We start from the raw sequence: 11,443 nt of genomic DNA on the forward strand, positions 1-11,443 counted from the left end.
CGCGTCGCGTCCTAGGGGTGTTTACATGGACACGGCACGCGCCCAGTCGGTTTGCGCTAACTCGCTCATTTTGGGGCATTGGGTGTGTCGCTAACTGTTACTTGCCCCTCTGTTGCGGATTGTTGTTTGATTGCAATTCCGGCGCCGGCTGCTACTCTCCGCCCATCAGTTTTTATGTTCAGTGTCCCACATGGGTTGAGGTGACGTTCGAGCATGCTCAAAGCGGTTAGTCTTCAGGACGTAACCGGCTCCAACCTTGGAAGCCTTCATCTGCCTACTCCTTTGCTTATAGAGTAGATACGGCTCCATATGGTCGTGCTTGTTTGTACAGTCCAGGCTTGGTGTAGATGGGCTTTGGGGAGTATGGGGGTTCGTGATATACTATCTGTACAGCAATTAAATGGGCTTTTGGGTGTATCTTATTTCGCGACCTTGACCTTTGCTGTGCTCTCGACTCACCAGATGTAACCCATATTGTAAATGTGGCCATAATAAGGTCAAATACGGTCTTAAACGCTATCAAAACGGGAGCTTTTACTTTCTCTGGTACCTTCTTCTGGTTCTTGCGTCACCAGTGCATGTCGTCCGCTGATCTCTGTACCCTAGGGTGTTTGTGATGTGTCGTATTGTTTTTTCATCAAGAACCGACTACAATTTATAAAATCAAACGACGGAGCAACACACCATTCCCCTGAAAACAGCTTCAAAAATATGGATAAGGGCGTAATTCAGGACGATCTAATATGTCATCATCTCCAAGTGGCAATGCACAAGGCGGGAGAAGCTGTATTCAATGTTCACAGGAGAATGCGAAGTTGCCGGGTAGCTCCGGGGGACATGGATGAAACGAAATGAAAACCCCTGCAAAAAGTTGAAAGCAACAACCCATGATAGGAATCTATTCCAATGAAGTAGCATATACACAATACGGTAGTGGATGTGCAACAGAAGATAATTCATCTTGCTAGCCACACATCTACCTCCGAGCACAGTACACATACGGAATCATGGATTACATACATACTGGCCCTTATACAGCTGCAGACAGCTGCACCGAATCCGGACCGGCGCACTCGGCACCATCGCACCATGTGTCTAGCCGACTGGAATACACAGAACAGACTATCGCGACTACAGTACCTACTAGCGGGAGCCATGGACAAATCGCCACCTGGGCCGCTCGTTAGGGATCTCGTACTGGTAGTACCCAGAGCCAAGACCGGGAGTATGAATTTGCGGGGTAGAGGTATAGGTATAGCTCAACACCCACCAAGGGCTAGCGCCCTCCCAGTACCCTCGGCGACGGCCTTCCGGATGGATTCCGCATGGCCGGTCCTTCAGCATATAAAATCGGATGCTTGTATCCCTTCAAATGTTCCGCCTGCAGCCGGTGCCGACGAACAACACAGCCGCTCCGCCCATCGCCCCTGAGCATCATACAAGTCACAGCCGAGGATATTGTGCACGTCCGTACTAACTGCTCCATTCGGCCCAATCGAAATTCTGGGGATGGTCCATCATAACACAAAGTCGACCATGGCAGTCCAACACATCCAGGACGAAGTACTTCGCCGGTCACTCGAGGACCCTGAGAAGTTCTGGACTGCGCAAGCCGACCACGTCCACTGGCACAAGAAACCCGACAGAGCCCTGACGAAGCGCACCAAAACACTAAAGAGCGGTGCTAAGCATGAGCACTGGAGCTGGTTTTCTGGGGGCCAGATATCGACCACGTTCAACTGTGTCGACAGGCATGTCATCAACGGTACATCTCCCACGAGACGTTCGCCGCAACTGGTGCCCACGCGATCCTGACTTGCCGCAGGAAATGGAGATAAGCTTGCCATATGCTGGGACAGCCCGGTTACGGGCCTCAAGGAGAAGTACACGTATAGGCAACTGCTCCACGAGGTCGAGACGCTGGCAGGCGTACTTCGGGAGGAAGGTGTACAGAAGGGAGATGTAGTGCTTATCTACAGTAAGTCCATCCCTAACCCGTGCGCCTGAGCTCCAGCGCCTTTCCTTCGGTCGACACTGGGAAGATGAAGCAGAGGCCATCGTAACGCGGTGTTCTGCGAGATGAACTAACAACACTCTAGTGCCCATGATACCAGCGGCTCTGTTTGCCATGCTGGCTATCGCCAGGATCGGTGCCATCCACGCCGTCGTGTTTGGCGGGTTCTCCTCCAACGCCTTGGCCCAACGCATGGAAGCATCCAAGCCGAAAGCCGTCATGACAGCCTCATGTGGCATTGAAGGTACTAAAGGCCCCATGGGTTACAAGGTAATGTGAACCCAGCAATCCGCGATCCACTAGCTCGTTGGACACCCAGAACCGGATCGCTGACGAGATATCCCCTTGTTGGCAGAAGCTGCTCGAAGAAGCGGTCCGCAGAAGTTCCTTCAAACCCCTGAAAACCATCATTTGGCAACGTGGTGAGCTTCGATGGGACCCTGTCCTGAAAGAGGAGGGGCAGCGGAACTGGCAGAGACTGGTCAAAAGCGCGAGAAACCGCGGGTTGAAAGCCGAGGCCGTACCCATTGACAGCGCAGACGGCCTCTACATCATCTACACCAGCGGAACCACGGGACTTCCCAAAGGCGTCGTGCGAGAAGCCGGTGGCCACGCCGTCGGCCTGAACTTCTCCATCAAATATCTCTTCGGGGTCCACGGACCGGGAGATGTCATGTTTACTGCGTCTGACATTGGATGGGTCGTAGGGGTAAGGCATCAACCCAAAGTAGCTTACATCAGATTCCAACACTAAAACTACGATACATAGCATTCCTACATTGTGTACGCCCCACTTCTAGCAGGCGCAACCACGGTGCTCTTCGAGGGCAAACCAGTGGGGACACCAGACGCGAGCACGTTTTGGAGAATCGTCGAGGAGTACAAGGTGACGACCATGTTCACGGCACCTACGGCGCTTCGAGCGATACGCCGCGAAGACGCTGATAACGATTACTTTGAGCGGATATACGGGAGCAGAGGGGGGCTCAAGACGCTGCGTGCGCTCTTCCTGGCTGGCGAGCGTAGCGAACCGAGCATTGTTGACATGTACCAGCGTCTCCTCACAAAGCATTGTGCTCCAGGCGCGCTGGTCATCGACAACTGGTGGTCCAGCGAGAGTGGCAGCCCCATCTCCGGAATAGCCCTCAGCGCGGCCACTGGCCTGGACTTCAAGGCCACGTCTCGCCCGAAACCGCTACCCATCAGGCCCGGATCGGCTGGCAAGGCCATGCCCGGGTTTGATGTCCGCGTTGTTGACGACGAGGGCAACGAGTTGAAGAGGGGTTGCATGGGGAACATCGTCATGGCGATACCGTTGGGACCCACGGCATTCACGACGCTATGGCAGGACGACGAGAGGTTCTACCGTGGCTACCTCAAGAGGTTCAAAGGCAGGTGGGTCGACACGGGCGACGCGGGAATGATTGACGAGGAGGGATACATCTCCATCATGTCACGCTCCGACGACATCATCAATGTGGCCGCCCATCGGTTCAGCACGGGTACGTGAATTGTGATTTCTAGCCCTCTAGCGACGATGACTCTTCCGCGTCAAAACACAACCCGCTGACAACACCCTGTACTGCAAAGGCGCCATCGAACAGGCCGTCACATCTCATCCAAATATTGCGGAAGCGGCCGTGGTCGGCATCCCGGATCAACTCAAGGGCCATCTCCCGTTTGCGTTTGTGACCCTCTCGACGCCTCACCACCCGCATCCCGCAGTGCCCGACGATGCCCTCTACCGAGAGGTACAGGGCCTCGTCCGAAGGCAGATTGGCGCCATTGCGAGCCTGGGCGGGATGATCCAGGGCAAGGGCATGATCCCGCGGACCCGGAGCGGCAAGACTCTGCGTCGCGTCCTGCGGGAACTGCTCGAGAACGCGACCCATGGCGACTTGGACAAGGAAGTGCAGGTGCCGACGACGATCGAGGACGCCGAGGTCATCCAGGTGGCCAGGGCGAAGATCAGGGAGTACTTCAGGGTGAAGGGCGCGGGCTTGCGCAAGGCCGTCGAGGTCAAGGCGAAACTTTGAGCGCCCAACATGGCCTAGGGATGGGGATTGTTATGTATTCGTGTTGTTAACCCGATAGGTGAGAGAGCGAGGGAGCGTCATGTACGTTATTGTAGATATGTATCCCCAGAGACGGTACAAGGTCAGTGCAATTCCTTGGTGGACCGACAAATCAAACGAAGAAAGAAATGGTATTGAAAATAGCCAGAACTAAAGAGCCGTGTCCACGTGTGCAACCCCAACTATGCGGAGAAAAAAACTCATCTGTACCAAACCGATACTTTTTTGACTGCAAAGGTGATGGTGGCTAAACAACGCTCGCTGGCCGTTGAACACATGATAATAAAATCCCACCAACGCAATCCAACAACACCAATCCTCCAAGCCGTCATACAAAATCTATCAGGATTTTGGTGAAGGAAAAGTTCAAACATATATGGTGTGACTCCAAAAAACGCCTCCTAGATTATGCAATTGGACCGGATGCTTGTCGTGCATGGAAAAAAAAGTTAAACGCCACTCCGATGCCCGGGGCTTCCGTGGCCGAATGTACCAGTGCACGACTGGAGCACTCATCCGGCAGACTGTTGCCGAGAATGGAGTGATGCTTGCATCGTTCGACTCGTAAACATTGAAAGGATCGGTAGTCTGAGGTGCTGGAGCGGAAGATGCCGTGTGGAATGGACGGCTGTTCTCGACGTTGGGGGAATAGTGGGAGACGTTGCGCGCAGAGGTTGATTTCACCACAGTCTGCGCGGGGTGTAGCAGGGCGTCGGGTGGGGGGGTCAGAGGATGGTGCACTTCGGCTTCTTGTCGTTGCCCGGCCTGCTTCTTGTGCGGTCGCTGGTTCGACCCTCCTTGTGCTTGCCGCCATGGCCACGGGGGCCATCGACGTCGTTGATATAAGGGCGGCCCCTGCCTGTACCGTTACGTGCGGATATCTTTGGGGGTTTGTCAATCCTGCCGGCACCCTGGTGCCGCTGGCGCCGGAGCTGACGCACAACCTCATAGAAGGCCTTCTCGACGTTGACGCAGTTCTTGGCCGAAGCCTCGACAAAGTCGCAACCCAACTCTTTTGCCAGAGCACTACCTTCCTGTGTGGAGACCTCGCGTTCGGTGACGCGGTCGCATTTGTTCCCTACGAGCATGACGGGCGCAGGGCCATAGCTCGCGGAGCCGAGGGAGGAAGTACTCAGAGGCGATCCCGGATAGGTGGGCGAACCCGAGAGGGCAGTCTCCTTGACACGTTGAATCTGGCTGTAGAACTTCTGGATACGCGCAAAGGAGGAGCGCGAGGAGATGCTGTAAACCAGGACGAAGCCCTCGCCGTCCCTTATCCATTGGTCTCGCAGGGCAATGTACTCTTCCTGGCCGGCAGTATCCAGCACCTCCAGCATGCACGATTGACCATCGATCTGGACCTGCTTGCGATAGGAGTCCTCAATGGTGGGGTCATAGGTTTCGACAAAGTGATTCAAGCACAGCTGCAGGGCAGGGTCAGCATTGAAGGACAGAGGGCCCAAGTTGGGTGGCAGCTTACCTGGATGGTCAGAGCGGTTTTACCCACGCCTCCGTCTCCCAAGACGACCAGCTTGTACAATGTCATCTTCCCCGCCATTGTGGAGGAGGTATTGATGCAGGGTTTCGATCCAGGTCCTTGGGTGAGGAGGGCTGGAGAGGAGCAGTAGAAGGCGGACTCGGCCAGGAATCAGGGACCGGGAGGAGCGACACCACCACAGTAAGGCGGTGATGGGGCTGAAGGATGGAGTCGTGCAGGCACCAGGCCACGTAGTAGGTATGTCGGTGGGTGGAGGCGACGTGAGCAGGTGACGGGTGGGCGCTCAGCTTTGCTCGTAGAGTAGGATAGGAGCGGAGGGAGAGGGATCTGAGTTGGTCGTGGGGCGAGAAGCGTCGTGGAGAGGAAGTGGGTAGAGAGAGAAACGGGAGAGAAAGAGCAGACACGACGACGACGAGGACAGGTGGGCGTGTTGGCGGATCGCTGCAGCAGCTTTTCAAAACGTCGATCTGGAGGGTTCGGATCGCAAGCGGGGGACGATGGCGAAGCACAGGGTGACACGGCGAACGAGGAGGAGGAGGAGGAGGAGGAGGAGGAGTGGGCGGGACGAGTGCACGGGGTGCGGCGGCAGCAACAGGAAGCGGTCGGTGGCACGGGTTGTCGAGAAGCAACGAGAGGGTTCGACGAGGTGACGGGTGAGGCCGCAAAGGCAGCGGAAGCAGTCGGGAAAGGGTCTGGTCTTTGCGTGGTTGCGATTTCCTGGGATGATGGATGAAGGATGATGGTCTGGAAAGGGGTGGAACCGTGGGACTGTGGGTGGTGGGCGGGCGGGGGCGCACTCAAGCGCTGGGAGAGGAAGCTGGGCCGAGCGTTTAGGGAGCTTTCACGTGATGGCTGGGGCAATTGATCCATGGATCCATGGATGCCCCCGGGCCGGCACGTGCGGGTTCCGGGGCCTCTCTGTTCGCTGCCCGAAAGTGCAAAAGCAACGAGGCTGCGAGAAGTCGACGTACTTGTATGTACATACATACTAACTAACATACAGTACTCCGTAGCTAGGAGGGAAAAACCAGAGAGACTTTCTTTCCATCACAGCAAGTGCCTCGGCCTTTGCCTCTGCGCGCATGGTCGTACCAACAGTGTCGGGAGAGACAGCTGCATCCCCTTCCTCTTCTTCACGGCACGGGCAAAGTCTGCCTTGCCGCGAGTATGCAGAACGCAGGATGGACCTGGCCCTGGACCTGGACCTGGACCTGGACATGGAGGTGCGATTGCTGCCACGACTGGCCGACTGTGTATACCGCAGTACAGTACAAGTAATATCGCACACGGCGCATCCCGGTCGCCGGAACTTGCTGTCTACTGCTATTACTGTATGTACAAGTATGGTTCTGTCGCCCCCAGCTTGGTTAAGGTGCACATGCAGTCTTATAGTCGGTTTTCCGGCTCAACTTCTATCTCTTAGACACACAGAAACTGGATTTCAGAATAGTACATCTACTTGTATGTATGCTCTAGATTACAAACGCTGGGCTAGTGGAATCTAGCTAGACTAAGATCGGCTAGGTTATAGGAACAAAAAAAGCCTTGGAAGCTTCATAAAGCACGTGCGGGGGTAGGCCAACATTGAAGTGGAAACGCTACCTGGGAACCAGCCTTGATGGCAACATCCCCCTCTACTCCCAAACTCCCTGCCATTTGCTTTCCAAGGTTCGGTTAGCGACACAGCACGACATCTCGACGACATTTCCGGATTGGAATAGAGGAAGCCTTCAACCGGGCAAAAAAATGGCCGCCAACGAGAAGAATGCTGTAGAGATCGCAAAGGCGCACAAGTTGAACCACGTTCCCTGGTGTGAAGAGTACGAAAGGATGCTATCTGGCATGCTGTATAGAACGAATCCCCCAGGTTACACTTGTGTATTCGCTCGCTGACGCTGAAAGTTACAATGCATCGGCGCCCGAGCTGCAAAATGCACGCTTCAGAGCTCGAGCCTGGGCACACAAGTACAACAACTATTTCCCCTCCGACGACACCAACCCCACCTTCGAAAGCCTTGCCAGGGAGAGAGAAGAGATGCTGAAGCGGATATTGGGGAGCGTAGGCGACGACGTCTTCATCGAGCCCCCCTTCGCCATCGACTATGGCTGCAACATCAGCTTGGGGAACCGCTTCTACTCAAACTTCAACCTGACCATCCTGGACTGCGGAACCGTTACCATTGGCGACCGCTGCATGTTTGGACCCAACGTCTCCATCTTCGCGGCCACGCACGAGACGGAAGTCCAGAGTCGCAGGGATGACGTTGAATTCGCCAAACCCGTCACCATCGGCAGTGACTGCTGGATCGGAGGACATGTGGTCATCCTCCCCGGTGTGACGGTTGGGGATGGGTGCACAATTGCCGCTGGCTCCGTCGTAACCAAGGATATCCCGCCTTGGAGTGTAGCCATGGGCTCGCCGGCTCGCGTGGCCAAAAAGGTGGTCCCAGCCCCGCCGATACAGGCGTAGTGCGTAGTTGTCGGGTTGTCCGTCTCCAAGACCAGAGATATGCAATGATTGAGGATCTGTTTGCACAGGGAAGTGAACTCAAGCAATCATTGTACATTACAAACCCCAGCGCTGGGTGCATCTATGATCTTGCTGTAGACATTTGCTTTCGCGCTCCAACTGCACGGTTGGACAGCTGTCAGAACGAACACGCGGACTCGATGGACTCCCATGGACCTCTACTGTTCGTTTCCCGGACCTCGTTTGGGCTCCCAGTCTGGTGGCGCCAGCTCAAATCCGCTCTCGACGAACCCAGGTGCCACAGTCGTTCCCACCAACGTCCAATCTCCAAGGCTCCTGGCCCTCTGCCATTGGTGCTTCTCAACCACTACCTGTGGCCTCTGGTTCTCGAAGATGTTGGGACCTAGGAGGTGTGTCTCTGTAGGCTTTCCGTCATCGTATGATAGCTCGAGAATAAGCGGTGAGCCAGCATAATAGTGCCAGACTTCGGCGGCATCCACCCGGTGCCAGTATGACGACCCTACGGAGCCCTCGAGGAGATAGTAAATGGCTGTACTGTAGGATCGATTGTTGAAGGAAGTAGCATCTCGATATGTCTCGGTGAACCATCCCTTTTCGACGTTGGGTTGGAGATTGAGTGCCTGGATGACTTCTTCCGCACTGCGCTTCTCGATCCCGGCCATCCTATTGCCGCCGTGTGCATCAACTGTCGTGAACGATGCCCAAATCAGAGAAGCCAGAAACCATATGCGGGAGAGAATATGCATGCGTGATGCAGAGCAAAGGCGATCTGTGACGGAGGCGGCGGAGTGATTTGAATGAGTTATCGTCGCGAAGGGAAAGCCTCGAGCAAGGCGCACATAATGCAGGCTAAGAGTGGCGGGCCGTGGGGAAGTGTTATAGGTTACTCAGAGTTGACGTGAGCGCTGTCATGGTTGTGATGGGACTCTCATCTTGCGCACTGATGGATGGGATCAGCACCGGAGTTTCGCTAATGTCCGGGCAGATTAGGCAAGCTCTCCGACTGCAATTGGCCATGACCAACAACGCTGCGGCTTTCGGCTATGCCAATCGTCCGAGTTCTGAAGTGTTGTGCGAGAAATGCTGACAATGCGGGAGAAGCCATCTATAATGGACCCAATGGCTGCTGCTCCTCCTCCTCTACCACCATCATCTCCTCCTCCTCCTCTCTCTCCTGCTGCTGCTGCTGCTGCTGCTGCTGACGGGGCCGGAGGGGGAGGGCGGCGGCGGCGGCGGCGGTGGTGGTGGTGGTGGTGGTGGTGCGGTAGAGGAGGTAGAGGAGGTAGAGGAGGTAGTAGTGGTGGTAGTAGCCAGGGGCCTATCTGCAAGGTTAGCGCAGTTTAAGAGGAAGGGAGCAAAGCGGAGAACCTACTAATAGTATGGATGATGCCTACTAAACTGCGCATCTCGGGGCTGTCGTCGATTAGGGCCTCCCTCCCCTCCCTCCCCCTCCTCCTCCTCGGTCGAAAACGGCATGGCGACCGTCGACGGTACGCGTTGTTGTGAAAAGACACATTCTCAGCTGCAGTCGATACTGAGGATTGAGAGACGGAAAATGAGGAACATGGCTGGAATGGATTGCGTTGGTGATAGGTTAGGACCATCGATCCCATGACGTGCGCCAAGGATACTTGTTCTCGGCCCATCCATGGATGCAGACTGTGTACTGTGGATGCATACATGGCTAACAATTGGGTATCTCTGACAATGGCTCCAAAACTATGGAACCCTAATTTTACAGCGATGGTACACTTTTTACTATGGCCAAGGCGAGACTGTTCATGGCTTCTCAAAGTCGACCTTTCCGTTGTGCACGGTGGCATATCGAACTTTGGACCCGTCACCTGCTTCCTGTGATGCTATGGGCGTCTTTGGCCCGGCCGCGTGGCTGGCCTCGATCTCTCTTATGTCTTCCCGTATCTTCCGCGAGATGGTATCCTGCAGAGCACCTGGGGGGCTCGCGGCTATCTCGTCGACGTCCTTCAAAGTGAGCACATCGCTTACTCGTGAGCCCCGTGATTGAAGCAAGAGGGTAGTGGGGCCCTCGAAGCGGACGAAGAGCTGGTCACGTTAGCTGAGGTTGTGACAATACTGGTTTGCCTGGCGTGGTGACGTACCCGATCCCCCCATATCGATCGCCTCAGCCACGTTTTGACTGTATGCGCAACAGTCGCCAGTGTTCTCCAAGTCGGAGTCTCACTCATCACCCTGAAGAATTTGATGTTTTGCAAGAGAGAACCAAAGCCCAGGTCGGGAACCTGAAATACGAGGCTGGAGGACTTGAACCGGAATGGGAGCGGAGGGCTAGCGGATGCAGTATAGGCCACTACATTGCTGCAACAAAGTAAGCACCACCAAGGCTCAAATGGGCATGTACGAACCTGGGATGGGCAACGTAGCTTTCGCCGGCTTTTAGTCGCACTTGGTAAATCTGGCCAGTCCCCGTAAGGGCAAGCAGGCCTCGTCCGGTGACATGGGTGTTGCCCCAGTTGGCCATGCCCAACTTGAAGTTGTATTGAGGTTTGAGTACGAGAGTGAGACCAGTCCAGGCGAGGAGCGCCTGGCGCTGTGCAATAAGCCAGTCTTGTCGGCCGTCAAGATGGACCGTTACGATGGAGGATATGGGAGATTTGGTGGAGATGAGAGCGGTAATAGGAGATGTTGATGTAACCTGGAGTTTCGTTAGGAACAAGACGAAAGGCTTGAGAGTGGAGCCAAGGTCTCCCACTTTCTGGTATAGGAACGGAATTCCGACGGGTGCACGTCGAAATGGCTCGAGAAAGGACAAGGTAGAGAGAGTCTGTGAGGGTGAGCTGACGACTCACAGCTTTGCGGCTGACGACTAGCGGAGTTTTACATTCTCTCCTTTGCCACTGAGGCCAACCAATGTTCCACGCCGGGTGTAGAGCTGCTGGGAGGCTGAAAGAGAAGCGGAGAGGAGCGAAAAGGGTGAACCGATGACTTCGAAGCGGGCATCTGAACTCTGGATCAGCGAATGACGGACATGGTGAGGAACGGCAGAGAAGCATACCTGGGGAGGGAATTGGTCCTGGAGGCGTTTCAATGGTGGCGGGGCGATCGAGGGTGGGTTCTGAAATGGGCGGCGCAATGGCCGTGATGTTGATGCATCGCACAGGAACAACCAGAGCACGGCGAGCGGGCCGTACGGCGGGCGCGAGGGCGCGCAGACAGCATGTCCGGAGACAGGAAGCAGCCGGACGGAGCATGGCTGGTGGCTGGTTGCTGGTTGCTGGCGGCTGGCTGCGCGCGTCGTGACGTCCACCAGCGTAGCGCTCAAGAAGCTGGACGCAAGCAGATTTCCGAAGTCCACCGTCCAGATGCACCTGCACTGTGACACAGCTCCC

General features: G+C 55.5%; 5 protein-coding genes across 5 annotated transcripts; 1 reads left to right on the forward strand and 4 right to left on the reverse strand.

Annotated features, from left to right (window-relative positions):
• Positions 1-1,536: 1,536 nt before the first annotated feature.
• Positions 1,537-4,050, forward strand: EI97DRAFT_444534 (acetyl-CoA synthetase-like protein; the record flags this gene model as incomplete). The annotated part of the gene is made up of 6 exons (XM_033799908.1): positions 1,537-1,765; positions 1,826-1,978; positions 2,100-2,284; positions 2,334-2,723; positions 2,784-3,516; positions 3,605-4,050. The coding sequence occupies 6 exons, from the start codon at positions 1,537-1,539 to the stop codon at positions 4,048-4,050; spliced, it is 2,136 nt and encodes a 711-aa protein (XP_033651519.1).
• A 530-nt stretch (positions 4,051-4,580) lies between these two features.
• On the reverse strand, positions 4,581-5,910 carry EI97DRAFT_140816 (GTPase NRas precursor). The gene is made up of 2 exons (XM_033793200.1): positions 5,570-5,910; positions 4,581-5,513 (listed from the first exon to the last, which is right to left on the reverse strand). The coding sequence occupies exons 1-2, from the start codon at positions 5,645-5,647 to the stop codon at positions 4,815-4,817; spliced, it is 777 nt and encodes a 258-aa protein (XP_033651520.1). The 5' UTR covers positions 5,648-5,910; the 3' UTR covers positions 4,581-4,814.
• A 2,365-nt stretch (positions 5,911-8,275) lies between these two features.
• Positions 8,276-8,740, reverse strand: EI97DRAFT_382492 (cupin family protein; the record flags this gene model as incomplete). The annotated part of the gene is made up of 1 exon (XM_033795856.1): positions 8,276-8,740. The coding sequence occupies one exon, from the start codon at positions 8,738-8,740 to the stop codon at positions 8,276-8,278; it is 465 nt and encodes a 154-aa protein (XP_033651521.1).
• A 443-nt stretch (positions 8,741-9,183) lies between these two features.
• EI97DRAFT_444537 (uncharacterized protein) lies at positions 9,184-9,760 on the reverse strand (the record flags this gene model as incomplete). Its single annotated transcript, XM_033799909.1, has 2 exons — positions 9,184-9,396; positions 9,473-9,760. 2 exons carry the CDS (start codon positions 9,758-9,760, stop codon positions 9,184-9,186), a joined length of 501 nt encoding a protein of 166 aa, XP_033651522.1.
• EI97DRAFT_479682 (uncharacterized protein) lies at positions 9,534-11,305 on the reverse strand (the record flags this gene model as incomplete). Its single annotated transcript, XM_033802010.1, has 6 exons — positions 9,534-10,139; positions 10,196-10,412; positions 10,460-10,749; positions 10,807-10,878; positions 10,936-11,054; positions 11,110-11,305. The coding sequence occupies 6 exons, from the start codon at positions 11,303-11,305 to the stop codon at positions 9,858-9,860; spliced, it is 1,176 nt and encodes a 391-aa protein (XP_033651523.1). The 3' UTR covers positions 9,534-9,857.
• Positions 11,306-11,443: the final 138 nt, after the last annotated feature.

This window comes from Westerdykella ornata (assembly GCF_010094085.1).
Source record: "Westerdykella ornata strain CBS 379.55 unplaced genomic scaffold EI97scaffold_23, whole genome shotgun sequence".
Taxonomy (NCBI): Eukaryota; Fungi; Ascomycota; class Dothideomycetes; order Pleosporales; family Sporormiaceae; genus Westerdykella; species Westerdykella ornata.